The sequence below is a fragment of the Dendrobium catenatum genome, unplaced genomic scaffold, assembly GCF_001605985.2.
Source record: "Dendrobium catenatum unplaced genomic scaffold, ASM160598v2 fragScaff_scaffold_133, whole genome shotgun sequence".
In the NCBI taxonomy this organism is placed as follows: domain Eukaryota; kingdom Viridiplantae; phylum Streptophyta; class Magnoliopsida; order Asparagales; family Orchidaceae; genus Dendrobium; species Dendrobium catenatum.
Genome location: NW_021318595.1, coordinates 7,286,478 through 7,310,430, shown reverse-complemented (window position 1 = coordinate 7,310,430; position 23,953 = coordinate 7,286,478). Strand labels below are relative to the sequence as shown.

At 34.8% G+C, this 23,953-nt stretch overlaps 1 protein-coding gene across 1 annotated transcript; it reads right to left on the bottom strand.

Annotated features, from left to right (window-relative positions):
- Nucleotides 1-226: 226 nt before the first annotated feature.
- Nucleotides 227-10,485, bottom strand: LOC110103093 (polyadenylate-binding protein-interacting protein 9). The gene is made up of 8 exons (XM_020831660.2): nt 9,904-10,485; nt 9,607-9,714; nt 9,438-9,482; nt 1,271-1,343; nt 1,063-1,175; nt 881-940; nt 469-519; nt 227-388 (listed from the first exon to the last, which is right to left on the bottom strand). Exons 1-8 carry the CDS (start codon nt 10,216-10,218, stop codon nt 242-244), a joined length of 912 nt encoding a protein of 303 aa, XP_020687319.1. The 5' UTR covers nt 10,219-10,485; the 3' UTR covers nt 227-241.
- Nucleotides 10,486-23,953: the final 13,468 nt, after the last annotated feature.

The window sequence follows — 23,953 nt, the reverse complement described above, 5'->3', positions numbered from 1 at the left end:
GAATATATACAATCTCACAAATTCTCTCTACTACTTATTTTACCACCACATCCTTATTAATCTTACCACATCTATCATAGAATTCACGTTTCTTCCACAATATATATGATTATCAACCTTCGTTATAGCCTAATAGTCGAATTCATATAACATAATTAGTCTAACTATAGTTTATTAAATCATGCGGTGCACAAAATATATATTTTATTTGCACTACATATCATGCAGGTTTAACCCCATGTCACGTTGAAACAGACGCATTAAATGGTATTGAGATTCTGGTGGTAGACCAAATGAAATGAAATGTATGAAAATTTACCCGAACAAACTCAACAAAGGCTATCCTAGTTGAGTGCACATTATCTCCAAGAAGTCTTAGACGGGAAACCTGCTAAGGAGAAACACATTTTCTTTAAATAATCAAGAAATCACCAAAATGAGTAAGAGCAAAAATGCGAGAGTCCTTACCTCTCCACAGCAGACATGTTCAAAAAAACGTTTCACTTCTGACTGAGTAACCTGCAGAAGAAGAGAATCCATACTGGAAATATCAGAAAATCACCAAAACTGCAGACTGAATTTATGTTCAAGCATGGATCTATTATCCCAAGATAAATAATATCCATAACTAAATCAATGAATGCAATTGAAATCTGAATTGTGGCCAGTCGAGTCCGAATGAGAATTCTATGTGAACAATTGCCAGATTTAGGCTGCGTTTGGGACGGCTTTTTTATTGTTTTTTGAAGCAGCTTTCTCGTATAAAAATTAAAAATTTTAACTAAAAAGCTGCTTTAAGAAGAAGTAAGAAAGCCGTCCCAAATGAAGCCTTAATATATCAACGAGCAGCCGTCATCTTCAAGAACAGAAAAGTACTCACCTTCTTGTCTATGTTTGTACAATATACAGTTCTCACAACCATTTCTCTTTCATCGTTGGACTGTGATAATTTCAACAATAAGTAGCCAATATGAAAAAATGCATGTATATGAAATGAAAAAAAGAAGGTAGTGAAATTTTACTAAGCACAGAAATAAATGAAAGCAAGTTCAAAATGCACACCCGAGGAAGAAATTTGGGATTCACTGGCAAAATTGCAGTTTTTGAAGGTAAAACTTTGACAGGATAGTAACCTAGCATGGTTCCACCAATATTCAAAGCTGCTCTAGCACCCTCTGCCAGCATAATGGTGTTAATATTTTTTAAGAAAATTGTACAATGATCTGTTAAATGCAAAACTAGCCGAGCACAAATTGTTAGATGAATTTACCCTCATCAGCAAACTCTACGAATGCAAAACGGAGAATCGAGTGTGGGTCACCACAGATCCGACAGTCAACTACCTTCAGAATTAGAATTCCAGAACAATAAGAGCATTAAAATTTTGTGTATGGAATACAAACCAATCATATTTGAAAGAAAATAAATAGTATCATCTTTACCTGAATGATATTTAATGATAATCTTTTTCTGTTTGCGAATTTGTGTGAAGGGGCCGTGTTTATTTATTTCTTGATAGCATACAATGAAGTTTCATAAAAGGTGCTAGATGTCCTTAATAAAAACATCAAGTAAAAGAACTGCGTGCTTCTGAGAAAAGCTAAATTGTGATCATAGTCCATAAGAGATAAAAGAAGCTATTCTGCAGAAGTTTCCCCAGGTTACATTAACCTAATTTACTTGTGTTATTAAGATACAGCAGTCATTTATCTTTTAAACATTACAATTTAGGAGGAACATTTTCAATGGAATTATATGGGCTAGTTTGATGAAAATCAAACTAGATAAATGAGTTTCAAGACCTGATTCATAGATGAATTTTAGTGGGAGTCTGAAGACCAGTTATGAATGTATGGTCTGGTCAAAAAACTTTTAACGCTTTCCTTCACAGTAAAAAAACTTCAGCAATTTTCTATAGAAGCACCATGACTTGTAATGATCTAGTGTTTGATGCATCTAATGTTATGCCATTTTTTTTTGGCCCAATAACATTTTTGGTTTGAAGGAATTGAAGAAAATGCAAATACAATTTAATATGTCTTTATCGTGACAAACATATCCTTCACAAGAATAAAAATTTCAATTTCTCATCAACCTGATCTACAAAAATAACAACAACAAAAAGTCATTATTTGACTATGTTGGATCATCTACATGAATCATTGAATCTTTTTCTCTATTGTGTCCTATTAAGAGTCAAATTCTCATTCAATGATTTACATCTAATAAAAAAATGCCATTTTTAATACTTACCAAATCTTTTTAGGTCTATCTTTACCTTTCTCAACATAGGCCGATTTTAAAACATCTACTCTCCTAAGAGGGTCATTAGAAGGTTGATGTTTTATGTGACCAAATCATCTAAAGCGAGTCTCTCTAGTCTTATCTACCAATGAAGCTACTCCAACCTTTTATGCATATAATCATTTCACATTCTATCTCTAAGTATAAAACCATTCATCCACCTATCTCTGCAACACTAACTTAATTTTAGGCTTCTCTTCTAATAATCAACCTTTTGAGCAATAAAACATTGTAAGTCTCATCACCATCTTATCATTTTTTTTTTAAATTTGAGGGGTACTTTCAATCACACAATAGGCCCGATGAATTTCTCCACTTTAACCATCCAACTTGAATTCTACTAATAATGTTCCCATCTATTTCACCATCTCTTTGAACAATAAATCTGATCTAAAACATGCACTCTTTTTAATGACTTGATCAACCAATATCACAATCCCAGAACTAGATCTATTAGTACTAAAATTACAATCAATGTGTTGGGTTTTAGATATACTCAAACAAAAACCTTTAGATTCTAAGATTGACCTTTATAATTTAAGTTTTTCATTAACTCCTCTAATCTTATCAATCAACTCGATTTGAAATAAAAAATATTTATAGCTCAATTCCTCCTAAACCAAACAAGTACATGAAAACTAATTTCAATTCAGTTCCTTCAACACAATATTAAAAAATACGTAATTGAATATTGAGATGGTTTTTGTATGTGAATTGAGACATAATCCTCAAGATGTTTTGAAGTATAAGCCTAACGATAATTGGTAAAGTTAAAAAAAATGAAGGTAAGAAGTAATATAGTAATATCATAACAATTAATATATAACACAATGAAAAATTAACATTTCAATATAATAAGTAACAAATTTACGTTTAAATCAAGTAAAATACTATATAAGCCGTAAGTATACGTAACAAATTTTAAGAACTCGAGTGCAATGCACAAATCAATAAGTCAAACTAACATAAGATATCAAAATCAAATGAAGAATATAATATAGAAAATTATATTAAGACATCAACTAAGTTTAACATAATAAGTTTCTCTCCTTCGTTCCAACATGACAACTTCCAACATTCTAATGATCAAATTAACAATATAACAATTAATCAAAAGTCCTTAGTTCAATGCATGTTGTCTCTAAATATGTTCTTAACCATGTGAATTTGAAACATGAATCAGATACATAACCTTATAAGATAGCCAGAGTGGATAAAATTGCTATTTTTGTATCTAAACAAGTTTAATTCCTATTCAGTTAGCTAACTGTAATAATAAAATCTGGTGACATGTAATGCAAAAAGATCTTTGCATATTTTTGAGTAAACATGCATTTAAAAAATCGGTAGGAGGATGTGATGTATGCTTTGATAGATAATGAATTTAATGATGCGCATTGGGGGTTCTGATTTTGCCTGATAATGTTAAACAAGTATTGGTTGATTTTCAATATATTTGTTCTGATGAGCTTTCTAATGAATTACAATCATTTAGTAGCATACATCATGTCATAACTTCAGTTCTTGAATCATCATTGCCTAATTTGTCTGGTTATAGGAAGAATCAAGCTAAACATGCTGAGCTTAAGAGGCAAGTCAACAAATGCAAGTTAGTAAAGGGATTTATCGGGGAAAACATGAGTCTATGTGTTATATAGTTTTGCTTATAACTAGAAAAGATGGGAGTTGACATGTATGTGTATAGTAGAGTCATCAACAAAATCAACATTAAATATAAATTTCTTATAGCTCATTGGATGATATAGATGATGAACGGTGTTATGATATTTCTAAAATTGATTTGAGAAATGACTATCATTAAGTTCAAATAAAAATGATAAGTGAAAATTTGCCTTAAGATCAAACATGAATAATATGAATGATTGTTGATTTTTCTAGATTAACTAATGCATTTAGTACCTACACAAGGATAATAAACATGTTTCACTGCTTTCTATTGAAAAGTTTTTCACTTTTTTGTTGTTTGTTTTGATGATATTTTAATATATAACTAGACACAAGGCAATCATTTGGTACATTTTAAGAGGGTATTTGATGTTTTACAAGCTGTGAAATTATATTTAAATCTAAAGAATGTTGTTTTGTGACTCCATATATTATCTTAATAGGATTTCTTGTACTTAGAGATGAATAGTATATTCATCATTATAAGATCAAAGTGATTAATAATTGGTCAAAACCTACTAATATATATGATAGTCAAAATTTTTCTTATTTGCATGCTTTTTATAGGAGATTCATTAAAAGACTTAATATTTTCAGGACTCTATTTAGTAATATTCAGAAGAAAGGAGAATTCAAACAAACTAAATTCTCTGAGCATATTTTTATTGAGATCAAAGACAAACTTATAAATGTTTTTGTGCTTAAGTTAATCAATTTTAAGAAGGTGCTTAAGGTTTATTTTAACACATTGAAAGTTGTTATTGCATGAGTGATAAGTCAGAAAGAACATCTTATTGCATTCTCAATTGAGAAATTGGCTGAAACTAGGGGTGTCAATATTGGACCCGACCCGAAAACCCACCCTGAATCCGACCCAAAAATTTTGGGTTCGAGTTGACCCGAACCCAAAGCGGGTCGAGTTCGGGTTCAGGTTTTCGACCCGTTTCAAAAAAACGGTCGAGTTCGGGTCCGCAAAACTAACCCGTATACAAAAACGGGTCTGGTCCGGGTTGACCCGAATAGTGCCGGGTCAGTTTCGGGTTCGACCCGAACCCGACCCGTGACCCGAAATTGACACCCCTAGTTGAAACTAAACAAAAATATTACTCCCATATTATTATGCAAGCTCTTATTTATTAGAGACATTATCTACTATCTAAAAAAGTTTGTATTGTACTCTGATTATCAAGCTTTTAAATATTTTAGTTCTTAAGAGAAATTAGGACATACATGCTAAGTGGCTGAGTTTATATAGAAATATTCTTTTGTTCTCAAACCTTGTGTCTGAAATGAGAATAAGCCTGCTAATGCATTAAGTAGAGTTTTTATCATCCTACATATAAAACAAGTTAAGGTGACTGGTTTTGATCATTTAAAAAAAGAGTATGTCACTTATATAGTAAGATTCACCCAGACTTAAATAATAATTTATTTTTTCATAATGAAGATTATATATATGAAGATCGCTATTTATCTCATCTTTGTATTTCTGATTCATCAAACAAATCATAAATATTTTTATTTATAACCACATGCTAAGAGTTTTTATTGACATTTTGATAGGAATGAGACCATTGCAATCATTGAAGATAAAAATTTATGGCTAAGTTTAAAAAGGGATGTGGTACACACAATATAGGATTATTTAGTTTGCTCAAGGTAGGAAACTATTAGACCGGTCCAGGCGGGACCGGTTCACGGGCAAAATCGCAAAAACAACAGAGAAAACTTCCGCCTGGGCGGAAGCCGCGCGAGACGCGCGCAGGTTAGATGTACATTTTCCAATTCTTTATAAACCATTGAACGATAATATTAGAATGGATATTGGGTTGAGTTTACTAGAAAATCTAAGATTTTATTATCGCACTGCATGATCTCTTTTTTAAAACGACTCATTCATATTAAGTCATAAAACTATTGATGCATCTCACATTATTAAACAATAGCTTAATGAGGTGGTTAAATTGCATGAATTCCCTAAAATAATTATTTTTTATCGGGATGTAATATTTATAAGTAATTAAAAAACCTTTGGATGAAATAAGAACAAAACTTAAATTTTCATTACTTATCACGAATGCAAGATGAAGTAGTAATTGGAGCTTAAGAGATCTATTACATAGATGAAATTTGATATTATGTATAATTGAGGTTGCATACAATTCATTTGTTAATAAGTTGATTAGAATGAGCCTATTTGAGTCTGTCATGATTTCAACGTAAAAACTATACATCTTGATGAGCTTCCTATTGAGCACAAGCCTAGCTGATGTGAATTGAAGGTATGCATAGTTTACATATGGCAATAAAGTCATAGTGCATTTAAATTCAAAAAAAAATTCATCAAGAACCTTTAAAAAAGTAAATGTGAGAAAGACAGGGCCATTTAAAATTTAACAATGCAATAAAATTAATACATAGTTACATACAAATTAAAAATTCAAGGAAATACCTATATTAATTTAGTTTTTAATGTATCTAATTTGACCTTATTTTTATAAATCTATTGTCAATTCCTTAGATTCTTCTTTCTTTCTACCTTAAGCCAAATAGTTCTATACAATTTACTCATAAGACAATTATGAATGAGATCTATCCATAATTGATGGAGGATTCCATCCATATTTTGCTCACTGCAAGACAAAATTTATTTGTAAGACTGATGTATTACTTTGCTGGAAACAAAACTTGGGTCATAATTTACTTGATGAATATCAAATGTTAAAGTCATCATAGCTGAATTTTTCCAAGCTAGGTAGATTTGATACAAATTTCTCATATATATTCTTATAGGAAGTATCAAATCAAGAGCAACGATCTATGCACTTTTATTTGATTTCATTAGTTTTGTTATTTTATTCAGTTTGTAATTTCTATAGTTTGGCATGCATGTAATAATTTTTTAATATTAGGTTGATCTTTATGATTTGGCCTAGGAACATATTAATTTAGTTCACAGATATTGTCAAGTTCCGCATTATGATAATGGCAGTGTTTACTTGCATGATGCCAATTAAATAGTGTCCAATTTTGCTTTACAATGTTACAGATTTAGAGGACTTGCTGAATTGCATGCTGTCACTATTTGTGAAATTTTTGTTTCACTTTATCAAGTAGCTGTCACTATTTGGTGTTTATGGTATGAGCTCGTTGTCGCTACTTATGTACTTCAAGTGCCATGGTATGGGTTCGCTGTTGCTATTTCTTATGCCACTATTTGGAGTTATTCTGGTGCCCCAGTTTAATTTATTGTAAGATTTTTCCGCATGGTTACTAATACGTCTCCAATGTAAAAACAACAAACCAATCAATAGAAAACTGCAGGAATGCCCAAAATAGTGGCTGATTTTGTATTATTTCTGTAATATGAAAGCAATATAGATGTGATCTACTATTAGAGAGGTAGATGATCTCTCCCACAAGATCTAGACGCCGCTAGAAACTCACAACAAACACTATGAACATAAAACTTAGCAATAGCATGATACCTAACCTTAATCAAAACTCCCCCTTAAATAGTTCTAGCCACGATAACATAAATAGAACCTTCCTAAACAATCAAACATATTTAATCAACCGATATAGCCACAGAGGACCACATGCCTTTAATCTCAAAAAGTATGAGGGTTCAATATAAAATTGTAGACTAGGGTGTCGAATCACCACATGGAAAAAAATTATTTTGAGGTTTCTATTGAAAAGTAACGAGCTGGGCCTACAGAGAAACAATAACTTAAGTTGATTAAAATCAAAGAGTTCTATTATGCAAAGTTATGCAAATTCTTCAAATGATCAATTTCTTAAAAGGCAACTAGAGGAATGGTCAAATGAACATAATTATGTCCAAGTGTTACTCCTGATTAAGAAAAATCCATTCTATTACATAATCAATCATTACAAGAGAGGCAATTATGAGTGGTTGTGACCAAAATAACATCTAACCCAATCCTTATTGCCATAGAACAGGAAAATACATCTGAAACAATACATGATTATTGATGCTAGACATGATTTTTTCATGCACAAAGCACAACAATTACTATATTTTAAATCTCTTATCAAGGCAATTCCATCAGCCCTATGGTACCAGCTATAAATACTAGGCATGTAGATGGTAAAATTAAGCCCTGTGGTGAGGATGAGATAGCCTAGAGTCATTGATAATTGGGTAAACATCAACTCAACATGAAAAAGGCCATTGGTATCCGCTGCCAAATATGACTTATAACTAGCTCAACCAGTCGCCTAGTCATAGCAGTGTAAAATCATAAAAACCTAGAAGTATGTAAACACACAAATTGACTCAATCCAAGCAACAGAAACAAATTGCAATCTTTAATCTAAGAAGCATACCAGTACCATGCATGCTAGCTAAAAAAAATCCAAATAGAGACTTTTAGCATCAAGCTTAACCAATAACTCTCTAGAAATTTTAACTGCATTTAATTGGTAACATTCAGAAAAAAGAAAAATAAAAAAGAAGAAAAACAGAGGATAACATTTTCAGATCATTACTTTATCATTTCCACAATTTCAAAGTATTGGTAGATGCAAATAATTTACAGCAGTTATAAGTAGAAAACTAAACACTGGATGCTACCTTTATGATTAAACAACAATTTATCAAGATCAAAATATAAAATGAACATAAAAATGTAATAATAAAAAGTTCTATTAGTAGAGAACGATGCCATTTAGAAGGGAAAATGGGGAAAAAAGAGGCATGGAACATGATCCTAAGCCAATTTGCGAATATGAGTACCATCACAATCAATATGTAGGCATCCAAATGCATAAGAGAGCTACCCGCATCTTGCTAAAAGCTGATATAAAATTTAAGGCAACCAAATCATGGGCAGTTGCATTTACCATTCATGAAAAGAACAAAAACAAATGTGGAAGTGGAAGATAGAATTTGTGAGATATAACTTAAGGACAGAGCAAAAAATATACCATTAATCAACATCGAAAAGTGCTAAGAAAATTAGATGGGTTCTACCATATGTTAGCAAATTGATTATTTTCTAAGCAAGAAAGCCTACTTAATGCAATTGCCATCAAATGTCTCACAACAAAGAAAAATTATTCTGTGCGGAAGCAGAACCCCGTTTGGATGCCAAAGGCCGCGGCTCAATACCGCGGTACCGAGCGTGGGTATTGCTCGGCACCGCAGCTAGGTATGACTGACTTGGTTCATTCTGATTGGTGTTCGGATGTTGAGCTGCGTTCGGCGTCCGCACAGAATAATCTCTCCAAAACAAATAGCTCTATCATAAATTTAGCATTTGTTAAGCAAAAAAACAAATGACTAAAGCAAACAAATGTATGAAAAGTCATTTAAAACTACCCGGAAACAGCAAGAAATCGAATAGAGGAAAACCTTTCATGAAGACAACGCCATATTCATCTACAATAAAGTTTAAAAAAGTGATTATCCAAGCACTTACTTGACCACAACCAGCAAATAGTTCAGCAAGGCGCTCTTCAGTGACCTGATCAATGCAACACGATCATCAATGCCAGTAAAAATAGGGCAAGCAAAAGCCTTTATCTAACACGTAAAAAAGAAAAAAAGGAAGTATGAAAAGGGAGATATCCATCTTCCGGATTGCTCACATTGAGATCTATATCAGAAACATAAACTGTTCGTCTAATGCTTTCATCCCTTTCAGCTCTTCTCACCCTTTCATTCATCCTCCTCCCTTGGTTATATACATTCCTCCTCTGCATAAAATCCCAAATTACTATAACAAGAGCTGTGATGTAATTACCAAAACTAAACGGAGGGCAAAATTCCACATTGCAATGCAAAATCATAGATTTCTGAAATGATTGCTTTTATCAAATTAGTTTTTTTTTTTTGGTCGACCCTATAAAATTATCTAACCTAAGATGCAAAAATCACAGCCGTACCCTTCGATTAAACAGCTGATTATTGGGAGATCCATCACTACTTGAATCCTTACTACTATACCCATTGTTGCTATTATAATAATCGATCGACGCAACGAAGACCGGCGCATCAGCAGAGAGCCGACCATCAGATTTTGCGCGGTGGGGCATGTAAGACGACGGGAAGAACTCCTTAGCCGATGGATTCAATTTCGAAAGAAGGTCTACCAGCTTCCTCACATCCCTCTGATACTCCATCTCCTGATTGCAAGAAGAGGGCTTGCGGTGGATGAACTGATCGTCTACTCCGATCGAGCTCTCCGCAACCGCAGCCATCTCCCCTAATTCAACCCCCTTACAAACAAAAAAAAACCCCCACAATTCACCGCTGAACGGAACCTTAGAAAGAAGCCATTTTGATCATCACCGGTGCATTTTATCTCTACAGAAGCACTGAAATTTCACCAAAAATTTCTTTTTTCTTTTTTAGTTTGGGAAGAGAAAGTGAGGGAGAGAGGGGAGCAGGGAGAAGAAATAGAGTAGATGACGCAAAAATACAGGGGTAGAAATGTAGCAAAACTTTTCCCAAAAAACAGAAATGTAGCAAAACAGAATAAGCTAGTGATCAAACCTTACTCAATAAATAAATAAAATTATATATATATAGTCTATTACTTCAAAAATATTTCTTAAATCCTTAAAAATATTGTCATATAAAATTTTAATTTTGACAAAATTATGAGGTGTGAGCACTGCTTAGAGGTCAATGTAGACCTCTCCTTAGTTGCATGAATCAAGAAAAATAGTCTTAATTTTAATTTTACATTTTTCATAAAATCGATGTATCCATTAAAGTAAAAATTATTTTTAAAAAATTGTTGCTAATTTTTGCTCAAATTTGATAATAAATATTTTGTTAGACTTTTAAATGTGACAAAATTGAGATTGAAATATCAAAAATTTATTTCAGGGGCCCAAAAAGACTAGAATAAGCTTGTTTCATCTTGAAATTGAACTCAAATTAAGCTGGCCAGTGGCGATATTAGGGCTTGCCAATGCTTCTATGCCTTCTAGTGGGTTTTTTTTTTAAGAAAAACTTTTCTTTATTTTTTAAATCTCTCTCTCTCTCTCCCCTCTTAGAGAGATTTTTTAGGTTTTCTCTATCTTATTTATTTAAGAGAATTTTTTTATTAGAATATTGCAAATTTTTTAACTTCTAGCCCTCCTCATTGAGCTATAAATACTCATCCGTAAGAGTAGGAGATTTCTTATCCCCTTCTTGTAGTCTCCAATTCTTTCTCTTAAAAGAAGCTTTCCACTTTTTTCATAAAAATATATAAATCTTTATTTGTAAATTTTAGTAAAATATCTTCCTCGAAGATAGACAATATGTATCTACCTTACATGCTTAAGTGCTCATCCTTTAAGACTAACGAATTATCTTTTGAAGCTGCGAGAAAAATTCAGGTTTTTCAATAGGTTTTGATCCTATATTCTAAAAGAACTAATGTTCGATTGTATATGCAAAATATTCTCCCTTCACAAGCTTTTGTTTTCTCTCTATCATGAGTAATGAACCAGTTTATAGGTAGTGTTGTGAGTGACACCCAAGTTTTTTAATATCTATGACGAAGCTTCAGCCTTCCTCTCAATAGGAGTTTGACTCTCTATTTGAAAGAAATTTTCACCCCATTTGAAATCTACAATTTTCTCCTTAATAGAAAGGTAACGACTATCAAAATTTGATATAGAAGTGATCATATGAAGATGATGTTGAAGAAAGCACTTTAAATCATAAAATTTGACTTTCAACTTAATAGTGATGATTCCAAGCACAAGTATTAATATTAAAGCCATTAGAATCATTTGGGATGTTTTGAAGATAAAATTCATATCGTTGCATCAAATTTTAAGTGGGAAGAAATCGCTTGTTGAAAGTTGATGCATTAGTTTGGAGATCATTATAATTTGACATAATATAAATCTAATCATTATATATTTTTCAATATGTTGAAAGTAATGAAATCTTCATTTTATGTAAGAATGCTTCAAATTTGTGCATGAGAATTATTTCCGTGGAAGAAATTAAGTTCCCTATATGACATTAAGATATTCTTGAAATATTCGATTCTTGATAGAAAATATTGCCCCCCTACTGAAACATAATGATCTTAGTTCCTTACATGATAAGGCCTTTTTGAGGCTTTTAGTTTTATATGATTTTTGGAGAATTGAAGAAACCTATATATTATGAGGTTTATGGTCTTCTGGGATTTTTTGAGAATCGGAGAAACATGTACCCTTTTGAGGCTTGTAGCCTTTAATTTCTTTGAAAACTAGAGAAACCTATACTCTTCAAGGGTTTTAGCCTATTGATATTTTGGTCTATCTATAATTTACGGTGGTTGAACCGTCGTGTCCGATCGGGTATGTCGGTGGGATGAACGGTTGAGTCTCTTTCTTTTTTTTTTTGTTCGGAGCAGTTACAGTCAACACTTAGTTCCTTACATGATAAGGTCTTTTTGAGGCTTTTAGTTTTAGATGATTTTTGGAGAATTGAAGAAACCTATATATTATGAGGTTCATGGCCTTCTGGGATTCTTTGAGAATCGGAGAAACATGTACCCTTTTGAGGCTTGCAGCCTTTAATTTCTTTGAAAACTAGAGAAACCTATACTCTTCAAGGGTTTTAGCCTATTGATATTTTGGTCTATCTATAATTTATGAGGCTTTTATCTTCTTAGATTTTTTAGATTTATGCCTTCTAAAATTTTAAGTAAATTTATACCTTCTTTAGAGATCATGTCTTCTAAAAAATTTTATATACTTTTACCTTCTATGATTTTTCATATATATACACCTAAGATTTGTGAATAATTCTTTACTTTTTGAGACATTTATCTTCTGACCTTCTGCGATTTTTAAATAAGTGAAGATTCTCTCAACCAGTTGCTCACGTGGCGCATTTTTATTGGTCTCCAGACCACATCCAGACTTTGCACCTAATAATTTGCCCTATTTTCTTATAGAGTTACTCTAGTGCATACCATCAAGGCTACCTCTTAGGTGTGCCTTTTTTGGAGATACAAGTGGAGATCTTATCTATTACTTGCCCTTATAGGGTTTTCTAGTAAGGATCATATTTATTACTAGCTTTTCATCAAAGCTATCTCATAGGTGTGCCTTCTAGAAGTTTTTTTTTTAGATGAAATATTTTTTATACAAAAAAAAAAAAAGAATATTGATAATCTAAAGATACAATCCATATATAAGAGCTCGTAGATTGTGATGATACTCATATTCAATAACTATGATATATATATTTTACCATGAGTCTTCAGATATTCTCTATTTTGAGGTTTTTGATCAACAAGAATAGGATGTTCTTAACGAATCCCACGTACAATCTCTTCAATTAAAAATATATTTTATTAAATACCCTCTTGAAAGATAAAAATGATAATATTGAGACCGTTCTCCGTTATTTAGATTCTTTAGAGGTTTCGACCAGTAATTGAGCTCAAAATTTTAAATCTTCATTAGAATGTTACCCTCAAATGTAGTTAATGTAGTTGTAATTTGGTAACTCAAGTTGATTTTGGTAACACAGGCGTCTTTGATCTCTGAACTGCTCTTGCTTTTTTTAGTTGGTAAGACCGATCAATTTCTTATTGTAAATTCTTTCAATTACCTGAGAATTATTCAAATTGCTTCCAACGAGCATTTACAACCTCATCAAAAATTATTTGTGCTTCTACTCGATAACTAAAATCGCCATAACAATAAATTATTTTTTACATTAATGAAGAGTAAAATGATCCAGAACGGATATATAAACCCATAGTCAAAAGATATTTATTTATTTATTTTTTTTTTTTGACGAAACTTTTACTTAGTTGGCATGTGTTGAATGTTGTTGTGATCCAATTTTTGGTACGATGAAAATTAAGCCCCACGAGGAAGCCACGGACTTGGATTTCGAGGCAAAATCCAGCGGCTTCAATGCATATTTCAAAGATTCTTCTTCTAGATAAGCTATTATATTATTATTTTATTTATTTTTTGTTGAATAGGATGTGAGATTGGATTTACATTTTGGTACAATTAATTAATTTCTTTCATTAATGATGTTGAATAAAGATGATTAGCTAACATTTCAATTTCTTCTTTTGAAGATTTGAACATGGAAAAGAAATTTTAGCTTAGTTATTCTGAATTCTTTTGAAGATTGGAACTAATAAAAAATAGTGATATAAAATTATCCCAAATAAAGCTTTAGAATTCAATGAGAATTCTTTATATTCTCATGTCCATACAACAACAAACAACAACATCAAGCCTTTATCCCACTACGTGGGGTCGGCTACATGAATCAGCTTAGTTATTCTGAATTCTTTCGAAGATTTGAACTAATAAAAAATAGTGATATAAAATTATTCCAAATAAAGCTTTAGAATTCAATGAGAAATCTTTATATTCTCATGTACATAACAATGCAAAAAGAAAACAAACAATATATAATTTATCTATAAAATATAATAATACATTAAGACTTCATTTGAGACATATTTTTTATTACTTTTTAAAGCAGCTTTTAACACACAAATTTTTAATTTCTAAATTTTTGTATTAAAAAATTACTTCATAAAAAGCAATAGAAAAATCAAAAACCATCCCAAATAAAGCCTAAATCAATGATGATTATGTAAATATAAAAAATACACATCAATATAATTGTATAAATAAAGCACTCATCTTTAATTTAATTAAATTTATACAATAATACTTGACAAGCTTAGTGAATATATTTTGAAATACATGAGGATTAAAAGGAAATTAGTTCATTACATTACACATAAAACATAAAGTTAAAACCCAAGCCTCTTAATGGAGTAATGATTCCGTCAGGTTACCGAATGCATTCGGAAACCAATAACAAAACGCCACGTCACTAAAGTGCTCGGTATTGTGCTCGGTACACTCGGTATGCTCGGTATTTTTACCAGACGCAATAAAAATTCCTCTTAATGACCATCATAGGAACAAATAATAACCATGGAAATTATTTTATAACTCAACATATCTCACATAAGAATCATTCAAGGTGCGAACAAGATCTTTCCTCGAATTCCATAATATTTACTTAGGATTCATTTGGGACAATTTTCTCATTATTTTCTAATATAAAAAAAATTAAATTTAAGAATTTTTATATTAAAAAATATTTTAAAAAGCAATAAAAAACTGTAAGCCATACTCCGTAATGAAAACAACTATTTGGAAAGGTCACTCAAACACATCTCTGAAACTTTGGTTACTCTTTTGCTTCTCAGCATTCGCATAAGTTTGAAGAGCTCAGTCCTCAAAAAGGAGACATTTTTTTTTGTGTGGACACCGGACGATCCGGAGGCCAATCAGAACGCGTTATGTTATCCGATATCCAGTAGTACCCAGAACCGGTACCAAGCAAAAAAATGACCTTGCACGTTCTGGTTAGATTCCGAACGGCATCCGATGTCCGCACAGAATAATTTATCCTCAAAAGGACTCGACCAACACCTTATTCCTGTTATGTAAGTCTTCTATTTCATCTTCCAATTTCATCCTTCCTGCATGTTTATGTGGCTTGCCAGAAAGAAGGTAGAAACTGGAGGCTTGCTTGCGCATTACGTATATTGCAATCTGCAGTATCCACATTATCCGGGTATCGCCTGCATGAACTCAGAATGAACTATTAGCCAAAAGTCATATGCAGTTGAATTTAACTCATTTGAAGCCTTCTTCCTAACAAAGAGATGATCGAGACCAAACTAGTCCCTGGAACAAGGTTTGAAAAACTTTAGAGGATGGACAAAGTGATGGAGCACATAGAGATGAAATTTGTGGAAGATAATGTAGAATGGGGAAAAAAATGCTAAGAAATTGTCGGGAGGGAAGCGGATGGGAGCCGGCGGTGCGTCTCGGCCTGAAGCGGAATGGCTGTGGCTTGTTCCCTACGGCAGGAGCCCGGGCGATCGACGCTCGAGGAGGCACCATCGGGGCGGTCGGCCAGGTTAGGTAGTTGACCTCCTAGAAATAGAAAAATTATTCTGTGCACACACCGGACAATCCGAAGACCAACTAGAACGTGCCATGCCACTTAGTACATAGTGGTACCGAGCAAAAAAAATGACGAGGAGAAATTTTTTTGTGTGAACACCGGAGGATCCGGAGGCCAATCAGAACGCGCTATGACATCCGGTATCCAGTAGTACCCAGAACCGGTACCAAGCAAAAAAATGACCTTGCACGTTCTGGTTAGATTCCGAACGGCATCCGATGTCCGCACAGAATAATTTATCCTCAAAAGGACTCGACCAACACCTTATTCCTGTTATGTAAGTCTTCTATTTCATCTTCCAATTTCATCCTTCCTGCATGTTTATGTGGCTTGCCAGAAAGAAGGTAGAATGTCAACTGGAGGCTTGCTTGCGCATTACATATATTGCAATCTGCAGTATCCACATTATCCGGGTATCGCCTGCATGAACTCAGAATGAACTATTAGCAGAAAGTCATATGCAGTTGAATTTAACTCATTTGAAGCCTTCTTCCTAACAAAGAGATGATCGAGACCAAACTATTCCCTGGAACAAGGTTTGAAAAACTTTAGAGGATGGACAAAGTGATGGAGCACATAGAGATGAAATTTGTGGAAGATAATGTAGAATGGGGGAAAAAAATGCTAAGGTTAGGTAGTTGACCTCCTAGAAATGGAAAAATTATTCTGTGCACACACCGGACAATTCGAAGACCAACTAGAACGTGCCATGCCACCTGGTACACAGTGGTACCGAGCAAAAAAATGGCATGACGCATTTTTTGTTGGTCTCTGGGCACCGTCCGGGTCCGCACAAAATAATTTCTCCTAGAAATGACAACAATAGAAACTAATGCAATGCTCAATTTTAAGTTATGAATGTAATTTTTTTTGGGTTGTGCTTTGGATTTTTATTTGTATAGAAGTTAATAGTGGTGAAAAATCATTAAAAATGTTATGTGACATGCAAGTTAGCTTTTTAATCTAGGATGAAGTTCATGCTACCTACCCTATCACTTCATTGAAGTTCAGGTCAAAGCAAGCTTGGCTGGTCATCTTTAGTGGGTTCATCAAGCTTTTAATGTGATGTTCTATCTTCCAATAGTAACAATAAATTGGTCAAATAGCCTTTGAGTTTCCAAGATGATGTAATGAAGCCTTAAAGTAGTTATAATAACCACCTTTAATTTCTTGTGATGTTTTGTCTCCTCATTCATTATAATGCTTTTGATGAATTGAAATAAGATTTTGGTTAAGTATTCTACTTCTTTAGAAAGGCTTGGTGGCATTTCCTTGATATTTAGGTTGGAGGCCTAGATTAGGGGTGTCAATATTTGAGACGACCAAAAAACTCGACTCGAACCCGACCCGAATATTTCGGGTTAGGGTCAACCCGCTTCACAAACGGGTTGGATTCGGGTTCCCGGATTCGACCATTTGAAAAAAACGAGTCGGGTTCGAGTTGACCCGGCAACCTGAACTTAACCCGGGTTAACTCGGTAAAAACTCGTTGACCGTGTATGCCCGCGGTCATGTTCGCGTTGACCGCACTGCCCTTTGACCGCGTCCTCCCGCATCGCTTCGGGTGCCCGCGCTGGCCTGACGTCCCATCCCGAGAGCCCGTCTTTGTGTTGAGTGCTCGTCGTTGCCGGTACCGTCGCTGCCAAGTTGTTGATGCCTCACCCCGCCTGCATCCTCACGATCTTAGTTCGTCGTCGACTTGCCAAGCAGTTGACCGTGGTGCTGTCATCGTCTGATAACTCAGTTCGCCGCGAGTCTAGTCGGGTCAACCCGACAACCCGCGCGGGTCAGGTCTGGGTTGAAAAAGTTGACCCGTATGCAAAAACGGGTCAAGTTTGAGTTGAGTCAACTAGTGCCGGATCAATTCCGGATTGGACCCAAACCCGACCCATGACCCGATTTCGACAACCCTAGTCTAGATCAAACCATCTTCAATGAGAGATTTTACATCTATGTTTATTACAGTGTTTTGTTCGTTTTCTTGCCATTATTCTCTCCTCTATATCTACCTAAGTATTATGAACTTGTCTCTAACTTCTTACACTTTCATCCCTTGTTCTCTTGCAATTTAAGAAGCTTTATTAAATCTATCATAACCTAACCACTCTCCCGATCTTCCACTCCAAATACCAAAACTTCCATGCCACAATCATAAAGCCATCGTCTTTCTCTTCATAACCTTCCATTGAGCTCCACAAAAAAAACAGCCACTGGACAGAGACCCAAAATCATCCTTGAGGTTCTTGGCTGCCTTTAAAAAGCAATCCTCCCAATGTTTCTAAGCTCCAAACCACTCGCAGACATTCTAATACACCCCCTCATCTCAATCAAAATTATTCCCCTTCATATTCCACTACAAACTTCACCATATACCTTGACTCTTTATCATTATCCATCTCCCTCAAGCAGGTTGTCCTCGTTGAGAGATTCTATTTTTCTCTGCAGAGGAACCCTCTAATGAGATCGCACGTTGACTCTTGAAAGGCTGTAAAACAAAAGGCCCTGAACTCAAACAGGCCTTCGTAGAAATGATTCTCTTCATAGCTAAAATAATCCCCATAGAACTTACGCCTCTTCTCATCACTAAGCGATTGGAGTACTCAATAGGATAGAGGATTCAGGATCCGCAGAAATCGTAGCCAAACTCTAACCCTTCAGCATCTTTGACAAATCATTGTCTCTAGCCAATGGGTAGAGGATTCACGTTTAGGTTAATAGTCCCAGCCCATCAGTCACTGAAACATTCTTGCTGACATCCCTATGAAAGTTCTAACAAGTAAAATTAATAAACTCACCAAGTAACAAGATCGAACAGTGGGTTGTGGGCACCTGCACCGTCTTTTGGATGTACTTGCACAGTGGGGCCTTCCGACCCCCGATTTGGTTGCTTCCATGATATGCAGAAGGGTTAAGAATGCCACTAAGGATTATAGGTGTTAGGCTCTAAAGAAATTCAAATCAAGAAGCATGAAAAATGTTTCTAAGAGCTATGAAATTTTGGTCTCACTGTTTCTCTCACAGAGATTCATTTCATGAATAACAATCTACAACTCATACATGTATTTATACTAATAAGTAGGTGTGTGTGCTAGTACACGTGTCTAGCTTTGATTAGATGAGTCTGTTACAGTTTGTAGATGTCGTTCTACTTCTGTTATTTGAGTTGCTTTTATGCCACAACAATTTGTTGGTCCGGGACGGACTGTCAAATTTTTCCGTAGAAGTATGAACCATGCTGTAGAGAGATGCTTAGTTAGGATGTCAGCTATTTGATCTTTGGTGCTTATAGGAACAATCCGAACTGTATTGGTGTTGACATGATGCCATATGAAGTGATGATCTACTTCTATGTGTTTTGTTCTAGCATGAAACACCGGATTGTTAACCAATGCTATTGCTGATGTATTGTCACAATGTATATCTGTGGTTGATTTGAGATCAATGTTGAAGTCTTGCATCAGTTGTCTTAGCCATATGATATACGTGATTGCAGCTGCTAAAGCACGGTATTCTGCCTTAGTTGACAACCAAGCTATAGTATGTTGTTTCTTTACACTCCAAGCTATGATAGTGTTGCCAATGAATGTGCAATAACCAGATGTAGACCTTCTTGTTGTTGTATCACTTACCCAATCAGCATCTGAAAACGACATCAGTGTAAGTGGAGCTTTTGAAATTGGAATACCATAATGCACTTGCCAATAATGTTGAGTTTTGATTATTGAATCTTGCGAGATAACAGTTGGTATTTTGTACAGGAAGGATTTGCTAGAGGTTTGCATAGAAGCATTTTAGCTGCAATGAGTATGGATATAACATATTGCTGTTGTGATAAAAACATATATTCTTTATGATCTTGCATTGCTATGCCAAGGAAATTATTTACTATACCCATATGTTTCATTGCAAATAGAGTGCTGAGTTGCCGGATGATTTCAAAGACCTTTTTGCTACTATTTCCAGTCAACAAAATGTCATCTACATATATAACAAGATATACTTGATCATCATCTTTTGTAAAGATGAATAATGATGGATCAGCCTTACTTTGATGAAATCCCAATCGTTGAAGTGCTGTTAATAGTGTATTAAACTACAAACGAGGAGACTACTTAAGCCAGTATATTGCTTTTTTAAGTAAACACACATGATTTGGGAACTGAGCATCTTCAAAACCAGTTGGTTGACGCATGAAGATAGTGTCATTTAAGGTTCCATGAAGAAATGCATTAGATACATCCAACAGTTGGATTTTCCACTGCTTGTTGAGAGCAATTGTTAGCAATGTGCGAATAGTAGGGAACTTTGCATTTGGACTAAAAGTTTCAAAATAATTTATGTTGTATTCTTTCTTATGCCCTTGAGCTACCAACCTTGCTTTATATCTAGCAACAGATCCATTTGAATGTAATTTAGTACGATACATCCATATACATCCAAGTATAGGTGCTTTCGGTGATAGTTGCACTAATGTCCATGTTCCTTGTTGTTGGAGTGCCAAAAAATTATGTTGTCATAGCTTGTCTCCAGTGAGACGTTTTTGAAGCTTCGGTATAATAGGTGGGGTCTGGTGGAGGAAAAGCTTTTAAAGAATGTTGATGCATCAGGTTTAGCATGGTACGAGGTATAAGAGATTTGGTTTTTAATCTTGTTACCATGGGATGAATTGACTCGGAATTTCTAGCATCTGGTATGGGTGATGAAGAGATTGAATTATGTGGGCTGTTCATTGGAGTTAATGTCCTGTTTTGAGACTGAGAAGATTGCTGAAGAGGAGGAGATGTTTGGTTTTGGTTTGATGTGGTTATGATGTTGATATGAGAGTAGGTGGATGCGGGAATGAGCAGAGATGGGCTTGTAGTTGTGAACTAATTTGTTGGAGTTGTAGGTGAGTTGTGAGCAAATGGAAACATATTCTCGTCAAAGATTACATGTCTAGATGTGATGATTCGATTATTAGATGTATTTAGACATCTGTAGCATTTGTGTGTTGAGGAATAACCTATAAAAACACACGGAGTGGACCTGGGCTCAAGCTGATGTCTTTGTTTTGATGGAATCCATGGGAAGCACCTGCATCCAAACGTTAAAAGCTAGCATAATTTGGTTGTTGGTTATATAGCAGCTGCATAGGAGTTTTATTGATAGTGGTATGGGACGGAAGATGATTAATAAGATATGATGCGGTTAGCAAAGCATTAGGCCAGTAGGAAAATGGCATGGATGCCATGTGTAGAAGTGTTCTGGTTGTCTCGATTAAGTGCCGATGTTTTCTTTTGGCTAAACCATTCTGTTCAGACGTGTAAGGACATGAGACTTGATGAACAATTCCATGTTGGTTCAGATATGATTGAAAAACTTTGCTTATGTACTTCGATCCTCCATCAGATCGAAGTTTCTTGATATTATGAGAAATCTGTTTTTTCACCATGGTTTTAAATGTGATGAATATAGAAACAACTTCAAATTTATGTTTCATAGGAAAAAACCAAACAAAGCATGAAAAATCATCAATGAAAACAACATAGTATTGATAGCCTTGGTTTGACGTTATGGGAGAAGGTCCCCACACATAAGTATGAACAAGTTCAAGAGGAACAGTAAAATGAGACATGGATTTCAAACATTTCAGCTTGTGACTTTTTGACACTCTACATGAAGAACAAACAAAAGGTAACGTGACAATGTTAAGCTGTTTATTGCTATTGGAGATACGAGTAAGAGTCTGCGGATGTCCCAGGCGATTCTGCCAAAAAGACTTTGTGTTGCACAATGTATGAAGAGCAAGTGAGCTACGACTTGAGGAAGAAGGAGTTATTCTGGATGTGATTTGCGGAATGGGATAGAGCCCGTTAGAACAAGGCCCCTTGAGTAGAATATGTTGATTCTGCATATCCTTGATAACAAACCCAGATGCATCAAAAGAAAAAATGAGATTGTTATCCTTTGTTAGGTTTGAAATAGACAGCAAATTATGAGAGATGCTAGGAATGTGGAATAATTGATTCAAGTGAAGCTTACGTGTAGGTGTAGGTAGTATATCATTACCAGTAAGAGCTATGGACATAGAACTTCTGTTCCCATTTGAACATTATCTGATCCTTGATAGCCAGAGGGGTTGTTAATCCTGATAAGATCATTGGTGAGATGAGATGATGCTCCTGAATCCAGATACCAGTCTGGATTGTTTGCTTATGTAGTTGCTACTAGTGCTCTGGATGTATTACCATTAGCATGTGGAACGTAGTTAATATTCATTCTGTGCCAGCAAACATTTGCAAGATGTCCCCTTTTGTTGCATATTTGACATATAGGAAGTGGTGGCTGAGCTGGTTGCTGAGATCGCTGATGTTGATTATTGTTCATGTTTGATCTGCCTCTTCCTCTTCGTCCTCGTCCTCTGTGCGTATATAACGCAACAATTGGATCAGGAACGGTTGTATTCCGAGTGGATTCCGCTTGAATGTTGATTTCCTCACTAATTAATAACGAATATAGGATTGAGCATAGTCCTGATTGACATCTTGAAAGCATTATATGTCGGCAGCAAGCCGTTCAGTGTATACATGATTATGTCTTCTACATCTATTTTTGATCCTGCTGCAGAAATTTTGTCATAATATTCTTGATTTCTATTAGATATTGCACCATGATAAGATTCTTTATCTCTATGTTATGTAATTCATTTTTCAATTGAATTACAGGCGATCTGTTCGTGGCTTGTAATCGTCGTTCGATCGTCGATCAGATTGTCGAGCAAGATTCTAAGTGTAGTACATATGGTAGTATAGATGGTGCAATTATTGAACACAGTGTTGCCGCCAGATTCTGGTCTATAAGTAACCATTCTTTGTACCTGGGGTTTTCCGATGTAGTTCCATCAGATGTCTGTATCATTCAAGATGGTGGTTCTGCGCCATCTTCAAGAAATCGAGCAATTCCATTCCCCCTTAGTAACTTCAGTACTTGAGATCTCCATATAGCATAGTTATCGCTAGATAGCTGAGTCGGAACTATCGTCTTCTAAAACTTTAGAGAAGCTAGAACAGAGTATCCTTCGTTAACTTCTTCGTAGGTCGAGTCTCTGACTTGCGAGGAATTCGATTGAGCCATTGTTCTTTTTGCAGGTTCCTTGAACCTGCTCTGATACCAAAAAGAAATTCAAATCAAGTAGCGGGAAAAATGTTTCTAAGAGCTATGAAATTTTGGTCTCACTGTTTCTCTCACAGAGATTCATTTCATGAATAACAATCTACAACTCATACATGTATTTATACTAATCAGTAGGTGTGTGCTAGTACACGTGTCTAGCTTTGATTAGATGGGTCAGTTACAGTTTGTAGATGTCGTTTTGCTTCTGTTACTTGATAACAAGTAAAATTAATAAACTCAAAACTCACCAAGTAAAAAGATTGAACGGTGGGTTGTGGGCACATGCACCGTCTTTTGGATGTACTTGCTCAGTGGGGCCTTCCGACCCCCGATTTGGTTGCTTCCATAATATGCATGAGGGTATTAAGAATGCCACTAAGAATTCTAGGTGTTAGGCTCAAGCATATTGTAGTTATGTCTACCAAAACTAGAGGAATATAAATGCCAAAAAGCATGGGCAACCAACAAGTACGCCTTCTATTATGGCAACCAAGATCGTTGACGCCATCTCCCACAAGTTTGTTCTTTCCTCTCCGGAGCACTGAGGTGTTTCTCAACCCTATGGGTTGTTATCTTATTCTTCCTGGTACCCTCCCCCTCTGGATTGGTTGAAAATCAATGTGGATGGAGCACTTCTTCGCTCTAAATTTCGTGGAATTGGAATCATTATTAGTAATGATCGAGGTAAGCCTATTATTGTTGCTGGTTGGCAAGTCGAACAATGGGATAACACGCATATTGAGTTTCAAGCTATGCTTCACATAGGCCGGATCCTTAAAGATTGGATGTTCTAGATGCGAGGTGTTGTTGTCGAAGGGG